The sequence below is a fragment of the Emydura macquarii genome, unplaced genomic scaffold, assembly GCF_026122565.2.
Source record: "Emydura macquarii macquarii isolate MOO-44397 ecotype Brisbane River unplaced genomic scaffold, CSIRO-AGI_Emac_v2 contig_2897, whole genome shotgun sequence".
In the NCBI taxonomy this organism is placed as follows: domain Eukaryota; kingdom Metazoa; phylum Chordata; order Testudines; family Chelidae; genus Emydura; species Emydura macquarii.
This window is the reverse complement of record NW_027133034.1, coordinates 54,026,633-54,049,226: the sequence shown is the minus strand read 5'-3', so window position 1 is coordinate 54,049,226 and position 22,594 is coordinate 54,026,633. Positions and strand designations below refer to the sequence as shown.

Genomic DNA, 22,594 nt, shown 5'->3' with positions numbered 1-22,594 from the left:
ACAACAAACTTGATGTGCACAAGACTTGCTGCTACTAATGTAACACCAAATGTCCTGTCACTTGTGAAGGACTTACAAGCCCAGAGTTCTCACTATGATGGTGCAGTGTGCATGGAACAGGTAAGAGTAATTTATTATTATTTATGTAATTTAGTGTTACTATCATTATATGTGTTTATAGTGGTTATATGTGTTTATGGTCAGTGATGGGGTGTGGACCTGGGGGGCAAGGTATGTTTTACCTAGTGTTAACTAGTGGGGCTTTCACTCAAAAAGGTTGGGAACCACTGATCTAGTCTGACCTCCTATATAACACAGGCCACCAACACCACCCAGCACCCGCACACTAAACCCATCCAACCCAAAGTTGCATGATGGACAATCTCCAACTCTTTCAGCACAAAGAGACCTATGGACTCCCTTGAATGTTTATCTCAAACCCAACACTGTTTTCTGCCATTGTTCACAAGGCATCCTGAGTGCAATCAATTTGCATGAAGAAGCTATTTCTCCAATTTTTTTTAAAATTCAGATTGCTAATCTTCAAACCTACAAACAGAATTGAGTTATTTCAAGCCTTAACACAACACAGAAATGTAGCATAAATGTTAAATGGGTGGCATTACATAAGAACAAACATGCCATATACAAAACATTATTTTTTAAATATATCAACAAAAGCCAGTTAAACAGCTTTAATAATTTTTCTGCATACAATAGTCTTTAACTTGAATTTGAGTCTTATCTAAGCAGTCTGAAAATTTTCCAGAATAGGAGCACTACCTAATTTCACAGGATAGTAACACCTATCAAAGTCAACAACTAATGGCTATCATCATTTGAAGTTAAAAGAAAGTTTTGTCATATCACAAGCTTTGTAAGTAACCACACTTAAAACAGGTATGGTTTGTCAAAAAATAGTCCCTGTCCATGCAGAAGATTAACACCCAAAGACTTATGATATATATATTCTTTGATATTTTATCACACATTTTTAAAGTATGAGTATTGGTTCAACACACTTTTCTTTTTTAAATAGTCACAAAGGTGTTTTTACTGATGAAAGGCTTCTAAGCGTATTCTGTTTGGATCCTCTGGATGTCTCAGTGCAATTCCATATCGCAGCAGCAGTTCAACATAAGGTGGCCAGAACGAGTCATTGATTGTTAAATATGGTTCATGTGGTGTACTCATTAATTTGTTTATAAGACTCTGGAAGAGCAAGAGAATGAGATTCAAAATATGCATAAAACAAGTTGATTATTTATTTTAATCAATGAAAGACGGACACAGATATCATAAGAATTGCTTACCTAAAAGATATAAAGCCTGCTCCAAGTAGAAATTATTCATTAAAGAATGAATAATTGACTTGCTTAAGTATCAAATTGTTGAATACAAAATTGACGTTGATTCTCTTCCTATATTCAACACTATTCTAATTTCCCCCCAATAAATCAAAAGCTTATATTGGATTTTAGGTATGTAAATAGTTATGCAAACCATTCAGTCAAAAGATAATGATATGTAACTCCAATTTTTTAGTTCTTAAAATGAAAGCACGCAGAGACAGTGTAGGAATTTAAGATTTAGTGTCTGTTTAATACAGGCTTCCAAAGTTAAGAGAAAGTTAGGCAAACATTCATTTTAGATAATTTCTCTTTTTCATATTCACCAATTGATACTACCTTTTTCTCATTTCATTGCAATTTAGCTCCCCAATGACCTCTTTTGCCAACAAAGGCTCCTTCTCCCATACCTGGCTTCAGACTTAAAACACAGTGGAATTTCCATTATCTGACCTTTCTAGCTGCTCTTTCAGTGATGATGAGATAAGACACTGCCTTCTGAGTCCCAAAAGGTTATATTTTTGGCTTTCTGCTCCCTCTTTCCAGTCATCTTTTATTTACTTTTAACCTTAACTACTAATTTTACAGTTATGGTACTCAAAGACACATATATTTTCATACCTTTAAAACTTTGTATCCTCGCTGTCTACTCTACTTGTCTTAACCAAATGAATCAATGTGTTAGTCAACTTCTTCAATTATATCTTTCAAACAAGTCCGCCCTCCTATCCTGGGACAAGATAAGTACCCTCAAACCCTCTTTCCCTTTCTCTTTCTCGACCTAGACCTTGCATTTGACTCCATTGTCTGTGATCTGAACATCAGGCTCCTGTCTCTGTTCCTGTTCTTGGAGTCCATATATTTGTAAATCTGCCTACTGCCATCTTCACAATATTGTCCATGAACACCACTGCCTTGACACCCATGCTGCCTAAATCAGACCCAGGCTTTCATTTTTACTCACCTTAGTTATTGCAACTCCCTTTTCTATGACTTCTACAAGTTCTAGTTCTCCAGACTTTAGCCCATACACAATGTTTCTGCCTGCCTTCTTCCCAACATAAAGAAAACATCAGAATCTTCATCTCCAAATAGCCTCATTCATTTTATATTCACATCAAAATTGCCTTCCTTCTTTCAAAACATTCCATTGCTTTACTCCAGCAGCCTATTTACCAAAATTTTTCTCTGTATTTCCCTGTATTTATTTATGGAAACATAAGCAGGAGTATATACAAAGTTGCTATACAAAATAAAGTTAAATCCAAAGTTTATGTGGGTTATAATTAATTTTTTTTGTGAATTATATCTATTCTTTGCCATTGTCTCTGACATGGTTCCAGTTAAGTAGTTGTCACTATTGATATTGTACCTGTATAGCAGAAAATATACACAGTAAAAAAACTTACTATAAGTGTGGTTCTTCAAGATGTGATGTAGAACAGTAGTTCCCAACCTTTTCTCTGCCATGGCACACCTCAAGCTCCAGGGACCTCTTCTCCCCACCCCCAGCAAGAGCGGAGTGGAGGGGCAGAGAAACCAACCCATTGTTCACACAGGAGGGGAGGATGAAAGAGAGGAAGATTGAACTCTGACTGGTTGCTCCGCCCCTGGAGCAGGTGCAGCAATGAGGCAGACGGCCAATCAGAAGGCGGCTCCCCCCCTTGTTCTCATATGTACTTTTTCAAAAAATTCTGCGGCACCCCTGTTTGGGCCTGGCGGCACATCCGTATTGGAAAACGCTGATGTAGACGTGTGTTCCACTTAGTTGTATAGCCACAGAAACTTGCCAAACAGTATCATGGAGATGGGTGGCACTTGCGCCTCGTGGCCATAGCCCTCCCCTAGCTATATGAGGCAGCACTAGTCCAACCCTCCCTCTTTTCCTTCATACCAAATGCCCAGAATCAAGACTCCGATACAGAGGAGACAGATAATGGGTCATGGAATACACATCTGCACTACACCTCAAAGAACCACAGTTACAGAAAGTAACTGCTGCTGCTGCTGCTTCTTTGTTTTCTTCTAATAAATGCAGCCATGTAGTCCTCTTCAATGACTTTCAAGCAGTACCTCCACCTCCCCAGGGCTCAGAGTCTACCTAAACAGGGACTGCAGGACTGCTCTACCAAAGCTTGCCTCCACCATAGAAGATGTGGTTTGGGTGCAATGGTTCGTGAACGCATGCATTAATGACCCCATAGCAGCCCTGCAAATGTCCAATATGGAAATGTCACTCAGGAATGCTATGGATGTTGCTTGTATGCTCATAAAATGAGCTCACACCCGCTGAGGGGACATAACCAAGATCTGTCTCATATGCAGTCTTCATACATGAAGTTATCCATTTGGAGATCACCTATGAAGAGAACGCTTGACTCTTCATGCGATCTGCATATTACACAAACAAATGAGGTCAAGCACAAACTGGTTTAGTCCTGTCCAGATAAAAGATAAGACATTGCCTGACATCTAAAATATGGAGACTCTGCTTCTCCAGAGATGAATGTGGCGTAGGAAAGAATACAGGGAAATATACTGCCTGGTTAAAATGAAACTGAAAAACACTTCTGAGAAAAATTTTGGATACAGTTGTAAAGTCATTTTGTCTTTGGAGAATTATGTATAAGGAGGTTCTGCCATCAGAGCCTGCAACTTTCACACAATCCTTGTGGATGTTATTACTACCAAAATGCAGTTTTCTGACAAAAGCAGGAAGGGACAAGATGTCAGGGACTTGAACGACAGTTCAATTAAGGCCACCAGGACTTTAAGGTCCCACAGAGGAACCAGTTTTTGGACCGGGGGATGTAGACAACAGAAGGTCTTTTAAGAATCTTGCTACCATGATATTGGAGAAGACCGGTCTTCCCTAAATGGGGAGATGAAATGCCAGTATTGCTGCCAGATGCACTTTCAATGAACTAAATGCAAGCCCCAATGACTAAAGGTACAGCAGGTACTCCAAAATCTCCTGGCTATAGGCCAGCATTGGCTGGATTCCACAGGCTAATGACCATACTGAAAATTGCTTCCTTTTCATCACATAGACCATCTAGTGGAGGATTTTCTACTGTTAAGAAGGACTTGTTGGATAGCCACTGAACACCACACTTCCTTCTTATTCAGCCTTGCACCAGTCATGCTATCAAATGAAAGGAGCTGAGCTCAAGATGCAAGGTGAGGCCTTCCTTAGTTGAGTGGGTTAGTCAGGATGAGGAGGAAATGGTATGGGAGGATGAATAGACTGTGATCTAAGACCCTTTCGCAGCAAGTAGCAGCAGCAGCTATTAGGTGGTCTGAGGCCTTTTTGCAGTAAGAAACAGCAGCAATAGCCATTAGCTAAAAGTGGGGAGCCACATCCCATCTAAATTGTAGAAAACAATTGAATATCTGGTTGTTAAGAAAACATTTGAGCCCTAAGGAAGTGTAGCAACAGCAGAGATGAGATCAAGAGACAAACATTAAAATGTTTAAAGGAAAACTTTGCAAGATAACACTGTCTGACTAAACCACTTACCAGCTGTTTCAGTTGGGAAATATCTATAATTCCCTTTTTACCTTTAATTGTTCCTGTCTGGTTTTTAATAGTTTCTGTCTGCTGTGTAACTGGTTTCACAACATCTGAATTGATTCTTGTATGTAAGGGATAATATGCTAGGATTGGTTAAAGAATTGTTTCGGAATGTGCTAGGATTGGTTAAAATATTGTTTCGTAATATTTTAATAAAAATGTTAGGTCCTGCTTATCTGTACCTTAACGAAAGTTTAACTATATAAACTGGGATACAAATGGAAGTTCTTTGGAATCTAACTCTGGGACATAGACCAAAATAAAAGCTGCCAGAACTTGATAATCTGCACAACCATTCCGTGCAGAAGAAGCTGGAGCTCCCCAAATGATCCAACTCCGACTGGCCATCGGGAGAAGCTCGTCTGCCTTATTGGGAGTAGTGAGCGTTGTATGCTTAGCAAGTGTATTCTGTTGATTAATTGTTAATAAATACAAGCTAAGGATATTATTGTGTAAGGCTCTTTCACTGGGAAAAAGTTCCTACTAACCTGCAGATGGTTGCACCTCAAGTCCACAGAAGGGTAGAAGTGGGTGCCTTAAATTGATTGGTTTACTCTTTGAGCCCACGAAAGGAGTGATTGGCTTAGACTGTGCGGGTAACAGACACTGAGAAAAGGTAAGAGAACGAGCACTGTCTCGGTCACATCATGGAAAACAAGAATAAGGTTGGCCCAATCCGCCTCAAGCTTGAGGATGACTTGAGGGATGATCAGGATCAGGGGAAAGTAGAGTAGAGGCAACTGCCAGGTGAGGAGGAAAGCGTCTGACAGGGAACCTGGACTGATGCCCTCTCGAAAGCAAAACAGAATACATTTTCTGTTGTTGTTTGGAGCAAACAGGTGGATTATCACAATGTTCCAGGCTCTGAAGATGACCCAAAGGAGACCTATCTTCAGAGACCACTCCTGACTCAGAGAAAAATACTAGTTAGATGGTCCGTGAGATGATTCTGATCCACCGGAAAGTGAATGGCTTTTAGAGTAATGTTCTCCTTAATGCAAAACTTGCCTCTCGGCAGAGTAACCTGTGGTTGCTCCTCCTTGTTTGTTCACCTAATACATCAAGGTGGTATTGTCAGTGAATATCTGAAACACTAAGTCTCTGATACAGTCCCAGAAAGTGTGACATGCATTGTAGATGGCCCAAAGCTCCAGCACACTAATATGGAATGAGGCCTCTTGCTTTAACCACAGTTCCTGTATTTTCAGCAGCCCCAGGTGCACACCCCTCAAGACCATCAGGGAAGCGTCCTGGTTGGTGAGGTCTGGACAAAGGAAATGCTGTGCAAACATTCTATGGATGGATCTACCACTGCAAAGAGCCCAGGACCAGTGGAGGAAAATGAACCAGTCTATCTAGACAGTGAAGAGTAGGACAGTAGACTGTTCAGAGCCAGATTTGAAGGGGGCAAAGGCACAAGCTTGCCAACCGAATCACCGGTGTGAAAGCAGATATGTCTGAAGTGTCGTGGAAGGCTGAGACTACAGACTGAGGCAAAGGTGGCGAATTGTCTGTAAACAGTAGGTTGGCAGAAATGCTTTCAGTGTTATGGAATCTAACAGAGCGCCACTGAACTCAATTTTTTGATTGGGAGCTAAGTTTGACTTCCCCGTGTTTAGGATAGTAACTAGATTGTCAAGCAAGCGCAATACGGTGCTGACATAAGCAAGAACTTCCTCTCTGGATCTTCCCCTCTGTAATCAGTCATCCTTTCCTCCTGAGATATGCTATAACAACAACCATGTATTTGGTAAAGTCCCAGGGGGCAGAAGAGAGGCCAAATGGAAGCACTGCATACTGAAAGTGGCATTCTGCCATAACAAAGAAGGAACTTTCTGTGGCTTGGCAAAATCATCCTGAAGGTCCAGAGCAACAAACCAGTCATTCTGAGACAACGCAGAGAGAACAGTTGATAGAATGGCCATTCAGAACCTCATATACCTGATATATTAGTTGAGGCCTTGAAGGTCAAGAGTGGGTCTTACCCCTTTCTTGGATTTAGGTATCAGGAAATACTGGGAGTAGAAGCCGTGACCCTGTGTTCCAGAAGAACCTCCTCCACTGCTCCCAGAACCAGCAGAGAGCAGATCTGCTTGAGGACCAGTATCTTGTAAGGGGTCCCTGAAGAGGGATGGGGATAGAGGGTGGGTAAGAAGTGTGGAGAGGAAGAAGATGACAAACAGATCTGATGGTGCTTAGGAAAGCAGCCAACCTGTCCCCAAAGAGGGGAGATGAGGAGGGAGGAGCAATGACTGAAAGATTGCTCTGGACCAAGGAATCAAAATGGGTGGTGGAGAGGGGCATGTGGACTGGCCAAACCCAGAGCACAATTGCTTTCTCCTGTAGATCTATCCCTCTTTCTGAGGTAGTCCCATTGCCAAGGAGGAGGGAAAGGCTGGCCAAACATAAGCTGCAGATAACACTGCTGCTGCTGTTGAATGCCATAATGGTACTCCTGCACTGCCGAGGTGTACGTGTCCAAGAACTGAAGGGTAGCTCTGGAATCCCTGAAGGACAGCAGCATCTCATCAGTTTTGTCCAAGAACAGCATTTGGCCATCACAGGGAAAATACTCAATTGCTTCCTGGACATCAGGGGCAATGCCCGAATTCTGCAGTCAGGAAGCCTTCTCTTGGTTACTGAAGAGGCCATCATCCTGGCTGAGGTGTCCACAATGTCTAGTGCAGACTGCCAGGACATCTTAGTCATCAAGCAGCCCTCGGTGACAAATGCCCGAAATTCCTCTCGCACGGCCTTGGGCAGCTGGTCTGCAAACTTTGACTTAGCTGTCCAGTTAACAAAATAATAGTTGGAAATCCAGGCTTGCTAGTTAGCAATTTGCATCTGTAAGGAATTGTAAATCTTCCTGCCCTTGACGGCCAATCATTTAGAGTCCTTTTCCTTGTGGATGGACTTGCACCTGCACTGTTGGGCTTTGTCATTCACCTCAGTTACAACTAGGGAATTTGGGGCTGGATGGGAGTAAAATCCCTCAAATCCCCACATGGGAACAAAATGAAGCTTTTCCACATGCTTAGCAGGCAGTACTGAAGCTGGCATGCTCCAGAGGGCTTTAGCTGGAGCCCATAACTGATAAGGAGGGCGATTCTCTCAGGGGTAGACGACAGCAGGATACCCACTATTTGTGGGTGTTCTCTTACAAGAACTCAGTTTGGAAACCGAGGGAAGCATGCCACAAAAGGTTTTGGTACACCTTAAAATCCTCTGGTACTGAAAGGAAGGATGAGCCAGGCAGCACAGAATCATCTGGAAATGAAGAGGAGGCCTTTAATTGAGCCAAAGCCGGATCCTGATCCAGAGCTGAAGGACCTGGACAGGAAGACTCTGGAGGTTCCACAGGGAGAAGGACCACAGGTACCTGGGCCTGTGACAGATAAATGGTCACCACCACAGATCTGACTGGAGATCTTGCCCTCAATCAAGACGAAGAGCAGGACCTCTGAAACCACGGAGCACCCCCATGGATTCCACTGGGTTTCCAATGGATTCCACTGGGACCCCATGGATCCACTGGCATGGATAAGTCATTGGTGACCAGTAGGCAACAGGCCAGGTACCTCCACACTGACAAGGTGAGTACTAATCCTGGTACCTGTAACAGTCTATCAATGGCCCCCGATGCTGGTCAGGTGATAGAGAGTGAGAGGGTGATGACTCGGATTCAAATTCTGAAGAACCTCAAAATCTCTGGGATAAGGATGGAGCAAGACCAGAGGGAGCGAGTAACTGGTCTGATTTGTCCATCACCCAGAACAAGGCAAGAAGCAGTGCAGCCAATGGAAATGGTACCATTGGGACCAGCCGTACTGGTGCCAGAAGCGATGCTGATCCTGAAGTCAGCAACAGTACCAGAGTGTTTGACAGTACTGACTTCAAAAGTGGTGAAATCCATCCTGGAAGCAATCGTGGTGCCAACTGTAGTGGCACTGAGGTGATTCCTGATACCAAGGTCCCCTGTACCGATCCCAGCACTGGCCTTGCTTCCACAACCTGTGGAAAGGGAACATTGGGTGAACTGCTGACAGACCTGAGGTTTCAGCAGCTTGTTCAATTGACTAGGCTGTAGATGATGCAGACGTGGCAAAGTCCTGAGCCAAAGGAGAGGTTGGTACCAAAAGGCAGAGAAGATCTGTAGCTGCCTGGTACACCGCTGATGTGGAAACAGTCAGTACCAGTATCTCTCTCTCCATTACCAGACTCAAAGGATGCTTGCTCGCTAGAACCAGAGGGAGTTTGTACAGTACAGGGCTTCTAAACTCCCTACTCAATACCAAGGAAGGGTTAGAGATATCCACACCATCCCACGCACTGGCACTAACTCTGTGCCACTCAATGCTTTTCCTTGAGGAGGTGAAAGACCCGAGACCTGGAGTGGTTTTGATTGGTCTTATGCGAATCTTCTCCTCGGCGGAGTGGACAGGGAACAGCTCCTTCTTTTCTTTGGAGAGGCGCCTGCTCTAGAACTATTGGAACCCAAAGATGATCTATGATCTCATTAGGGCCTCAATACCGAAGAAGGTCATATGGTCTGTTCAAGCAGATGCTGTTTCAGACAAAGGTCCCAAGCCACTTGAATCCATTTCTGGAATGATCTGTAGATCACACAATGCTCTTTAGCATGGGTCTCACTGAGACAGAGAAAGCACTGCATATGGGGCTCACTCCCCCAACACGAAGGACAATACTTAAACTCTGGTGAGGGCACCACCAAGGAAAACAAACTTAACACTAAGCTACTACTAACTATATACAGCAAGCGAAAAACTAAACTAGTTGAGAGGTTGTGAGATTAAGGCCACACAGAGCTCTGACTCCAGCCATGGGCAGTAAGAAGGAACTGAGGGAGGATCGGGATGGCGCCGCCTTGTGCAGCCAGGGGAGGTGTTATGGCCATGAGGCATGAGTACCGCCCCTCTATGGATACTGCTAGGCAAGTTTCTCTCTCTCTGATGCACTGTGCGCGCGCACACGTAAGTGGGATAAAAGGTTGAATCTACTCAAAGAAGAAGCTTTATAGTGATCACAAATGAAAAGCAATACATTCATAATTTTAAAAGATGAAGTAAACATGGATGAATTGTCTAAACATGGATGGGAATGGATACATTATTTGGTTCCAATTCTGAGTGGGAATAGCATAGATTTATACAAACTGTAAACCCTAAATTTGTGATCACAAAAGCAAAACATGCCTTGCTTTGCATTTGTCTCTAAGAAACTATTCTCTAAGACAACAGTATTGAAATTTAACAGGCACTGAAACTAGCACTAAATGGCTCCAAAAATAAATAAATAAATAAAACAAAACAAAACAAAAATTAAATTAAATTAAAAATAAGTCTGAATTTCTGGAACTAGTTTATTCTTCCAAACAGAAAATAGACATTTGGGTGTATTAATACTTTGCAGGTGTCTAAAATTAGTTAAAGGATTTGGAGAGCAATTGTAAGGTATATGCTTTTTGAAATTATATTTCCAGAGGGCTTAGTAACTCATTTGGCTACTTTAATTTCTGATTTGCTTTCAAGCCTTACCTAATTTGGCACTAAAAGGCATGCTGAGATACTTGAGGCATCTAACAAGAAGTTGAAGTTAATGACATAAGTACAAAAACCTCACAGTCTGCGCTTTCAAGTAAAGCACAACAATGTCATAGTGACCGGATCTTAGCATCTTAACACCAGAATGTTATAATTCCTCAGACCTTCCCTCAGAACACAACTGCTGTTCTTCAGGGAAGTCTCTCACACAGAAATCACTATAACTCTTGGGGGAAAAAACTGTATTCCCAAATACTAACTTTAGGGTAGGAGACGGTGCTATCATCCAAACGACCTATTTAGCTCTATCAGATTTATGCCTTGCGACGTCATAATGTATTTGGATTTTCACGAATTACAATAGGAGTGCCCATTCAATAATCTGAGGATCCTTGGCAATTAAAAAAAAAATTCACTAAAAACAGACCTACCAATTCCTACAGATCAAATCAAATAACCAACAATGTGAATATATTATAAATTAATTGACCCTCCCCTACCTGTTGCTGCATTATATTTCAGAACTGTGTATATGCAAATAGTACAAAATATAAAAGTTAAACATTTTACTTCAGGTATTTTTAAACAAACCATTTTAATATCCTTTTCTAATGTTAACCATTAAGTTAAGAGTTATGAAGCCAGACTTAAAAATTAGTTAAGATAAAAAGCACTTAAAGTTTGACTTTGTATCTTAAAATTAGACATTTAAGAGCCTATAATTTTCCAACTCAAATTGTAGGATCAGTTTGCAAAATTATGCTTACATTTTAAAAGTTTACTACAAGAAAGTTACTTTGGGAGCCTCAGGGGATTGAAAGAGGAAACCAGTAAGATTTTTTTTTAATTGAACACTGATTCTATTATTTTAGTTATTTCAACAATATTTTCATATGACATCATTCATTTTGCATATAGACCATTGCTGATTTTCAGCATTGTAAGAAAAAAAATCACACACACAAAACCATTTTACCTCTAAAATTTCATGTAATGTTACCAGTTGTACAGTTGGTTCTTCAGCTGGACTCTACAAAAGCAGCAAAAAAAGATGTTTAAATTCTAGTAATAGTCAGAAAAGAATGTTAATTAACAAAGAAAAATCTCAATGTAAACAATTCGGAGTAATGAATTTTTTACTTCAAAAATGTCATAACATTAAAAAAAATGTAAGTTACATATTTTAATCCCATATTCAGCAGCAAATTCAATGTCATAAAATGTAAACTCTAAACATAAATGAATGTTTCTCTTAAACTAAGTTAAAAACAAGATATTAAATATTATATCTGTCAAGAAAAGGATTCACATTTTATTAATTCAATCATATTATTATTAAACATGAATGGGAGTATAAAGTATTAATTTTGTGTCCAAGACTGGTAAGAAAAATCACAAGATCAATGTCTAAGTACATTTTCTAAAGTTCTGGGCAAAAAGATATAAACATATGATGTACTGCAAAAACACTGTACTATTATTTTAGGAGTTCGGTCCATAGTGTTTGAATGTTTTCTCTTAATTCATATTGCAATTTAATATTTTTTTGGTTTAAGCTTCTAGAGGTTAATCAATACATTTACTAAGTTCAAGAAACAAAATTCAATTTTGCCACAGGATTTTATTTAAATATTTTCCTTTTTTAATGTTTAATGTTATTTGAATTTGGGATTAATATTTCTGTGACCAATTAGATCACTACCTGTTTCCATATGTAGCACAGAACCAGTTCATGAGTCTTACAAGTTAAAGGATGGTTAGGATTTTATTACAAATCACATTAGAGTTGAGGAAGAACTAGGTGATTCATAAAAATTCACACAGAGTTAAATCCTTCCTCCTTACTCCCTGGCTGTGGAGGGTCCCCTGACAGCAACACTTCTGAGGTTCAGCTGCACTAGAGATCATGTTTGGAAAGGGTCACAAAGGAGCACACACACACCCTTGTGCTACAGAACCCTGCTCAGTGGGGTTTCCTTGTACCACAGGAGCAAAGGATGTGGAGACTATGCTACTCTAAGGGCTGCAGTAGCCTCCATGGAGCACTTCTAAAGACACTTTGCAGCTCTGGGTGATTTTTCTTCCTACTCCCCTGCCCAGCATCTCACTTTTTGGGCTGGGCATTGGATTCAAGATTTGCCCTTAAGGCTGGAACTGGCATGTGGAGTATTAGCATGGGAGATATTTAAACAATTGTACAAAGAGAAATTATTAGTTTGCTACTTTTGAATCCTAAGGATATTAGCTCAAACAGATTAATTTTAAAGACGTTTTTATATATGCAAAATTTAAAAAAAAAACACACACACAAAAAAAACAACCAGATTTGATTTTATCTTTGGTAGATTAATGGTGATAAATGTTTTCAGTTTCTTATATTAGGTTCCCATTCTTTGGTGTATTTAACTGGCAAAATAGATTAAGTCATATTTAAGCAAAATGGCCATCACCTCAATGTTCTGAAAGGCATGCTTTTTCCTTCCCACAAATCAAAGTACAATTTACATATAAAATATTTCTCGTAAATATGAACTTTCAGACTGCTTTGTATGACAAAAAGGGTGCAGCTTTCTTTTAAGACTGGAAAGTCAGCCTGCATTTTCAATTTAATTCTCATGTCCTGCCCATATTAAGACCCCAGTCTTGCAAACCGCTAATCACATGCTTAAACATTCACAGAGAAGTTAACCTTATACTTAGACTTTTAGAGAGGTTTAGGGAAAAAAATTAGGGAGGTTGCTTGGAGCAATGGCAAGTGCCAAATGTGCAAAAACAAATACAGATAGGGAGTCTCAGACAGCACCATGAAAGCTTTCAGTGCCTTTTAGATGCATTTATGCAAATGTTAGAGTAATAACAGCGGTACAAGCTGAAGTAACATTTAGTAAAATCAATAACCATGAGCAGGTCTGACCATGATATTGGATATATCCTCACTCCTTCGCAAGCATTCCTGAAACCATTCCACATTTTATTTTGCCATATTTGGCTCATTTTGTCAATGGGGTTTGAGGTGATGGATTCACTGCCCAACCCACAGGCTGTGTGTTGCACTCCAACTGCCCCCTGTAGACCTGCTGGATTACGTTACTCTGCCCTAGATACCTGGAGTGCATCAGCAGGTCCACACAGGGCAGCAACACGCAGCCTGTGGCTTGCTGGGTTGCAGCGTACTAACCCATTTAAAATCACTGCAGCTTGCCTCCTATCAGAATGACCCTCTGCAGCCTGTGCATGTGCCACAGGGGCAAGAATGCCCCCATATATTTCTGTCATGGTATGCTGGGAGGCAGTCATGCTGCCTCCAGGGAAGGGTAGGATCACTGGATGCTGAAGTGGAATGGCTGGCTTGGCTGAAAGAAGAATTAGGTGGGTTTGAGGGAGCTGGGAGTTGGGTGAAAGAAGGGATAGGGATCAAGGGGGCTCTTTGGTGGGGTTGGGGGTGAAGAAGAGTAGCTGCCCTGTGTCGGCTGCCTCGGGGAGACGAGGCACAAATACTAGGTGCAGGCAGCGCAGGAGTGGGCAGAGGGTACTTACTGGTGCTGCAGGCAACTGCTTGCCATGTCCCAACACTAGAGGTGCCCATCTAGCTTGAGGTACCAAGCCCAGTTCTGTGCTCCCTGTGGCGGTTGGTTGTGCAGCAGCCACATGTTTGGGTTCCATGCAGGCACACTGGTCTTCCTCCTGTCAGGAGAGCTCACCCGTGCAACTGAGGAGCCCCCTTGCAAGACACCACCAGCCTGGCTGACAAAGTGGTACATGATGGGCCTACGGCCAGGCTGCAGGCATTCCTGCACAGCGGCATTGGTGGTGGTGAAGAACATCTCTGCAGATGCGGCACTGTGTTCATCAGACCCAACTGATGAATGACACACAACACACACCATCTTCCTAGTTTTTCAATATATTTGCAAAATTTGTACATTTACGTTGGATTTGGTAATTTTGTAATCACATTTAAAAATTGGGAGAATTATGAAAACTTAGGGAGAATTGGCATCTCTGCATTAGGCATGCAAGAGGTCTCACTGAAACCAATGGGATTTCTCATGCTTAAAGCTAAGCATATGCTTAAATGCTTGCCAGATTAAGGCCTATGAAACAGTTTCTGACAAATGGTTGTCAATAGGTCCCTCTGAACCAATGTGGAAAATGGTTTAACTACGAATGCAGACAAGGACAAAGTATGTGTACTATCAAATTAAAGTTACAGCAACAACATGGCTGAAAAAAAGCAGTATGTCTTTTTCACCAGTTCAACCATTTCCTATATGGTTCTGGGGATCTGATGCTTAACAGACAAGGCCCAAGTGTACTCAAGAGATTAAATGAGACCCTTCCTATTTTTTTGTTTTGCAGATTGTGTAGCTACTCTTTTACACAGTAACAGTAAAGTATTTGATTTTACTATGGCCTTTCATTTCATTATGCAAAATGCTCTTTGACTGACTGCCTATTTTCCCTAAAGTTTAAAGATGACTTTTAGCTCAATTTCCCTGCATAGGAAGTTGAGGGTTGATATTCTAAACTATTCTCCATAACAATTGTACTTATTTGTTCCAGCAATATCGCTAGACAATTAAAATTTGCCTTCAAAGAAAAGTATTATAATATCCAGATAAGAGCATGGGTAGACTAGTTCAGAACTTGTTGAGCTCCATACCAGCCCTCTAAGATATAATAAAACTTTGAAAGGTATCACTTAGGCTAGGTCTACACCAGCACTTTTGTCGTTCAAACTTTTGTTGGCCAGGGGTGTGGAAAAATACACCCCCGACTGACATAAGTTCCACCGACAAAAGCTCCGGTATAGACAGCGCTATGTTGGCGGTAGATGCTCTTCTGCCAACAGGTACTGCCACTCGTAAGGGTTAATTTAATTATGCTGACAGGAAAGAGCAGGAGACCTTACAGCGGCACAGCTACAGGGTTACAGCTGTTGGACCCTGGGCATTTTTGAATGATCCTACAGCCACACAACTGAGAAAGAATTCTCTGTAGTAACTCAGAGCTCTCCCCACCTAGTGGGAATATTTACTACTAGCAGTTGCAGATCAGCTATATACCATTGCAGGCAGTCTCATCATACTATCCACTCCACAAACATAAGCTTAATCTTGAAGCCAGTTAGATATTTTGCCCCCACTGCTCCCCTTGGAGGGTTGTTCTGATGGTTAGAAACCTTCATCTAATTTCAAGCCTAAACTTGATGGCCAGTTTATATCAATATGCTCTTGGGTCAACATAGGCATTTAACTTAAATAACTACTCTCCCTCCCTGGTATTTATCCCTCTGATATATTTATAGAGAGCAATCAGCCTTCGTCTGGCCAGCGGTTCTCAAACTTCATTGCACCAGGACCCATTTCTGACATGAAAAATTACTACATGACCCCAGTGCCCTGTATTACTCACGGAATAGTTAGTATTTAAATAAAATATGCATTACAAGGCCATATCTACAAAAAACAGACATTTTAAATATTTTAAATTAAATATTTTAATTCACAATATTATCACAAGACAATCTTTATATCCAGCATTAAAAAATACAAATATGCACCTAATGGGAGGGGTGAGTTTGTACTGATGAACACAAATCCTTGAAGCAGGGCTCTGTGAGGCTGAGGTAAAGATGGAGGTCATCTTCAACAGTGAGATGGGCCCTATATTTGTTTTCAGTAAAGTCAGTGCTGAAAAGCCAGTTTCACACAGGTAGGTGGATGAAAATGGCATGAGCACTTTCAAAGCTGCAGAAGACAGCTGGGGATATTCTTCTCGCATAGATATCCAGAAGTTTGCAAGAGGTTGCTCAGAAAATCTCAGTCTCAAAGTCTCATGAAAGGAAAGATCCATTAATGTTTCTTTCACTTTAAGTGACATAACAGCACTTTTGCATTGAAGAGATTTCTAATCCATGCCTTTTTCTGATCCTTTTCTGAGAAGTACTACCGAAACTGCAGTTTAAGGTTTTTCAGGTGACTGATGATGATGGTTTGCAAGTCATGCTTTGGCAAAGCATTTTCAGCCAAAAAGTCATCCAGTAAAAAAAACAAACAAACAAAAAAAACTCTTAAAAAACGTCTTTGTCCACACGAGCATACCACAAGAAAAGTTTCTTGATCCAACTTTCGATTTTCACAGTGAGAAAAGACAGAAGCATCTTGCCCTTGAAGTGAAGTATTTAACACAATTAGACATTCAAAAATGTCTGCCACTTGATATCTGAAAACTTTTCAGCCAGTGGGGAATCTTGTCGGAAAGAAAAATTCTCACTTCCTCTCTGAGCTCAAACAAACAATTGAGAACCTTTTCCTGAGACTGCCACTGAACTTCTGTGCGGTAAAGTAACTGACTTGTGCATTGAGATGGATGCTGAGCACTAACTCCAAACAGAGGTACACTTGTTGAGTTACTCTTAATGAAGTTGACTGTGTGAACAGCTTCTTCGAGAACTTGTTTTAGAATGGATGGCATTTTTTTTTTTTTGCAACTAGGATTTGCCTGTGTATAATACAGTGAGTCCAAACTGCTTGTGATGCAACAGCCTGCACTTGGGTGACTAGCTGGCTGTTTCTTCCAGTTATTGCATGAGCACCGTCACTGCAAATTCCTATACTGCACTGCCATTCCAAGCCAGAATCAGAGACAAAAGTATCCCAAAAAGTACAAAGAGCTGTTCCCCTATTGCACACTGTGGTAATGGCCTGAAGAATAGAAATTCCTTTTGCAGTTTTTTGTCACTCTCAAATTTTATGTATGTCAACATTTGAAAAGCACCCAACATCCGTTGTTTCATCAAGTTGAATAGGAAAAAAAAAAACTTGGCTCGATTTTTGGCAATCACTTGTTCAGTCTCATCATTTGCCATACTGTGAATGTGCCTGGCAACCGTGTTGTTAAACAGGGGAATTGAATCAAGTTGAGTCACTGCACCTTGCCCCCCCATAATCGAAAATACTTTCTTGGCACATGGCAGAAAAAATTGCTCCAGTAGTGTGTAGCTATCCAGTATGACACAGCAAAAGATGCCGCAAGGGCTCTCTCATTTGCTCATGCTGCCATTCTCAGTACTGTTTTCTGGCCCTTTACCTCTCCCAGCTTTCGCTGAAAAAAATCTTGTGGTTTTGTTTGAAGAGAACTGTGCTGTGTCTGCAAGTGCCACAACATTTTTGATAGTTTTAAGCTCTCCTTTGCCAGAACTTCACCACACACATGGTTGGGGGTCCTCCTGAAAACCAGTCCATGTAAATCCATATTCCAAATATTTTGGATTATATTTGCAGTTTCTTAGTTTTTTACTGCTGCTTGGATCCTTGTTGTCAGCCCTTCTTTTGCAACAAGTGGCAATCAGCTACCTTCATTACCCTCTTTTCCTCCACTTTTCTTCAGAAAACGGTCCATTGCTAAAATTATTTCTACAGCAACTTTTCAAACAGGTTTCAACACAACATGTGCTGAGAGGGCTGCCAGGTAAAGTCAGGTGCCTGAGTACAGGAAGTGCCACAGTAAATGAAGTGATGCACAGAGGTGGAAAGCAGGGCAATTATGGGGCCCCACCAAGCTAAATTACTGGCATTTAAGGCTTAGGCTTCAGCCCTCTGCTGCAAGCAGAGCTCCTGGCTCCAGGCTCACCGCTGCCCAGGAAGCTCAGGGCTGAAGCTTCAGCCCCCCACCACCTACAGAGCTCCAGGCTGGGGCTGCAGAATGGGGCTTCAGCGCCCCGCCCCCAACTGCCCGTGAAGCTTGGGGCTGGTACTGAAGCTCCCCACTGTCTCCAGAGCTCCCAGCTGGGGCTTCAGCCCCACTTCTGCTTCACAAGCAGCGGGCTGGGGGATTCAGCCCCAGTGCTGTCCAGGAAGCTCAGGCTTCAGCCCCCCCACCACCCACGAAGCTTGGAGCAGTACTTTCAGCACCCCCACTGCCTGGGAAGATCAAGGCTGGGGCTTCAGCCCCCTGCTGCCTATGGAACTTTGGGCTGGGGCTGCGGGCTTCAGCCCTCCACTGCCCATGAAGACTGGGGCTGAGGTTTCAGCCCCTCACCATCTCCTAAGCTCCCAGCTGAGGCTTCAGCCCCCTGCTACTCGTGAAGCAGTGGGCTTGGGGCTTCAGGCTCCCCAGCCACCTCCCAGGTGGGGGCTTCAGTACCCCTCACAGAGTTTGGGACTGGGTGCTTCAACCCCACCCCGCCACCAGAGCTTCAGGCTGGAACTTTCTTCCCTGGTGACCCCATCAAAATGCAGTCACAACCCACACTTTGAGAACTGCTGGGTTAGACTTAACTAGACAAGTTCTTTGAGTTTCCTCTCATAAGGAAAATTTCCATTCCTCTGATCATCCTAACAGCCCTTCTCTGCTCCTGTTCCTATTTGATTTCATTTTCCTTAAACATGGGACACCAGAATTGCACACAGTATTCCAGATGAGGTCTCATCTTCTATAATGGCACTAATTCTACATATATGACTTAAGTACATATCGTGTTTCTACATCTCCAGCCTTATGATTTTAAAATTATATAAAACCAAGTTAAAGAAAAATTAATAAAAACCTTTCAAATTTGATAATTTTAAATAAATCTTACTTTTTTCTTCTTTTTAGCATTTCCATCTTCCTCTGGGAGAGGAAAATGTTCTTCTAGGAACTCCCCAGAGCACTCAAGATCTCTTCCTTATATGCCCTTATTTTCAGCATTTTACTTTTCAGTTCTTGAAATGCTCTAAAAATCCAATGTAAAAGTAAAAACCAATGTGACATGCAATTCAATAAAAAGGTACTGTTGCTACAGTAATAATGGCATCAATAACCCAAATATTGCAATGTGTAAGTGCAGCAGCCTGCAGCATATTTGTAGCATAGATCTCAAATGTATTTTATTATTTGATTTATTTAATCTTTACCAAAGACATGAGACATTAGATTTTTAAAATTTGTTTGCTTTACTCGTCATACTAATATTCAATCCATTAACCTTTTTTGCTAGAAAAAAGCACCATAAATACCTTTTTTCAGAAAATTGTACCACTTGATTTTTCATTTCTTCATGTGTTACATCAAGAGCATCTACCAATTGCTGCTGCTCATCCAGCCACTGCTGTTCTCTTTAAACATGAAAGTGAAAAAAAATGGGAGAGGGAACAATAGATAATTAGAAGTTTTCAGAAGTACCAAAAAAAGATTCTCACTTGATTTGCTATCAAAGTTGTATGGCATTCATAAGCTCAATTCACTTTATACCTTTTCATGTCTTCCTTCAGCTTTTTATTCTTGGACTGAACTGTAGATAGAACCATTTCAAGATCATGGTCTACTTTCTGCAACTAAAAAAAAAGGAAATTGAAATGTATCGTTTGGAGAAATGCAACTCTAACTATTAGTGCTATCTAAAACCACTCCTGATAGTACTGTTCTGGTATCACTCAGATACCGCAGTGCAGGAAGCCAAAATTATCTTGATAGACAAATCAGTAACAACCCATATCTCGCATAATAGTATACTGAGAAACTAACAATTGGCGGAACAACAATTATGGCACTCCAAAATGAGTATATCTCAAAGAAAGGGTGATTATTCTTACTAAAAAACTGACGATGAATGAGGTATTGATATCTTGGACAGGGAAATGTTACAAGTAATAAGACACTGAAGTTTGGTTCACTTCAGGCAATTTCTCAGTAAAGAAATTTAGGGCCTGATTTTGTCAGAGGCTGAGTGCCCTCCACTCCACATAGGAGTGAGTAGGGAGTACTCAACACCTCATTGGACTGGGTCCTTAGTTGATGCATGGCTTGCTGAAGACTAACACTGAGATGTTCTCTGTAGCTTTTGAGACTGATGTCACTCTCTTAATAAGTTTGGGGCTCTCCATCACACACTACCTTTAGATGCCTTTGGTGTCCCTGTATATGTAAGGGGTCTATTAGCCCCTTACTGAAACTTAGTGGGTCTTTTTGATTGGCCATCTCTGGAGAAGCAGGACCCTGGAACGGACAGCCCCCAGGGCCAGTGGAGAGAGGCCAACTCAGGTCAGCCTGATTGACAGAGCGGGCAGGCTAATGAGAGAGCCAGGAGAGTGGGGGGAGCCCAGCCCGCCCTGTGAGCTGGAGCTGCCTGCTGGGGCCTGCAGGGGCAGAACTGACCTGGGCTAAGGACAAAGCAGCCAGCAGCTGGAAGGCTGGAAGAGGAGCACAGAAAACTGAATGGAGCCAAGCTGACCCAACCTACAGCAGCAGAGCAGAGGGGCATCCCAGAAAGCGAAGCACAGCTGCACAGAGCAGAGCAAGCTGGGTCAGGAGCCATCTGCAGCTGGGTGTGGTGAGCAGCTGGGGAGAACAAAAGGGACTTTGGGAGTGTGTGGCTACTGCCAGAGCAGGGGGCTGACTCTGCATTCCTGCAGCATAGCCAGGGTCTGGACAGTGGGCCTGCAACATGTGACACAGATTGTGAACCCCAGAGACACTGTTTGTGGTGCCCCGGGCCAGGGGGCACTGTTGGGATGTTTTCCTTTAACCTTTTTACTCTTTTCTTATTTTTTTTTAATTGATTTGATTGCTGTTTGTGTAATAAATTGTATTGCTTTGTATTGTATGCAATGATCATTGGGTCAGGGAAGTTCCCAGTGCAGAGTTAGTACCCCAGAGTGGGGACACCCTAGCCCCTGCCCTAAGGGACCACGGCAAGATTGAGGGTCGAGTCCCAGAAATCCTGGGCCCAGCCTTGTTGGGGTTACAGGCACCCCACCACACAGGGGAGTGGGAGGGGAGCCCTCGAGGTCAAGTGGGGCCTCTGGGTAAAGGGAGTGGGAGCAGGGACTCAGATCCTTTTGCTAACCAACTCTACCGGGGTATTGTACAAGCAAGGAAAGTTCCCCACAATAGCGGGCCCATTGCCCCGCTTACATATAGGAGTCCCCTGAGGTTTGTCTCCCAGATGGTGGGAGAACCTGGCCATGCCCAGTTACTTGCACTGAGAGGCTCCTGCACAGGCTCTATCTAGTTCCTTACTTCTTAATGTGGACCCTTACCCTTTGTGGGCCTTCTTCACTCTGACCCTATGGGGAGTGCAGTGAACTCTCAGGGAGAGACTGAAGATCTAGATGGGAGTTCCTCCTGTGGTTCCAGAGTGATCCCAGCAGTCTCCTGTTTAGCACTCCTGCTCCTTCCCTCCCCCCCCCCCCAGCTGACTACAGCTGCCTCCTCATTTATCATATATGACTGACCAGGCCAGAAGGTCAGGGCTAGCCCTACCCCAATGGCCTGTCTGGCACCTTCCTCATCAGTATGGGGTCTATGCATCCCACACAGTCCCTTTATCATGTAATTATAAAATAAAATTTAAGTTTAGCTCAATAACAAATACAAAAGAAATACATAAGATTTTCCCCAGGAGCAGAAGGGTTTTATATACATAGGATTTATGAGAAATGTTGTATCCCTCAGCTAACCTAACCACAAAATGGAATGTCAAGCCAAACATGTAGTGGAGAGGATATACACTCAAAGGAAAATACACAGCCAATCTTCTTGTTAAAAGAGCACTTGTATTTGCAGTTTGGTTCCCTGGTTTGACTGACATAAGGCAAAGGAAAATTGCTGGGAAGTAGCCAAACCAAAAAGGTAGGTGAAGCATAAGTTATTTTTAAACAAAACCATATAATCTAAATGTGTCTTTATGTGTTGGCCAAAATATGACTATTCATTTCAATGTTACAGCCACAAGAATATTCCCAGCTAATGTTACATACCAATGCCCAACCAATATATTGAAATGCTACCACTAACACATTCTTCATTTGGCCTTTCTCCCCCAGTCTGGAAGAACTCAAATAGATATTTGCATATATTATTCCTACAGAACTCTAGAACTAAGAGTACTGCCTCTTCTGCACAACACAATGTTAATTTTTTTAAAATCATTTCTTAATCATGAAAGGCACCACATAATAAGTTCTGTAAAAAAGATCATTTTGACTACAACTAAAAATATTCAGTATTACAACTCAGTTCAGGAAAAAGCAAATTAAAAAATTAATGGTTCTCAAATAGGTACACACAATTTCTTATGAATAACCAATCATATTAAAAGAAACGCCTTAAAAATGTATTTGTCA

At 41.9% G+C, this 22,594-nt stretch overlaps 1 protein-coding gene across 1 annotated transcript in view; it reads right to left on the bottom strand.

Annotated features, from left to right (window-relative positions):
- Window positions 1-606: 606 nt before the first annotated feature.
- The window catches only part of CENPK (centromere protein K), a 48,035-nt gene continuing 26,047 nt past the window's right edge, over window positions 607-22,594 (bottom strand). The window contains 6 exon segments of the mRNA XM_067568540.1: window positions 607-1,212; window positions 11,461-11,514; window positions 19,069-19,136; window positions 19,139-19,203; window positions 19,487-19,585; window positions 19,722-19,804. Of these exon segments, the coding sequence (XP_067424641.1) occupies window positions 1,054-1,212; window positions 11,461-11,514; window positions 19,069-19,136; window positions 19,139-19,203; window positions 19,487-19,585; window positions 19,722-19,804 (528 nt within the window). The 3' untranslated portion in view covers window positions 607-1,053.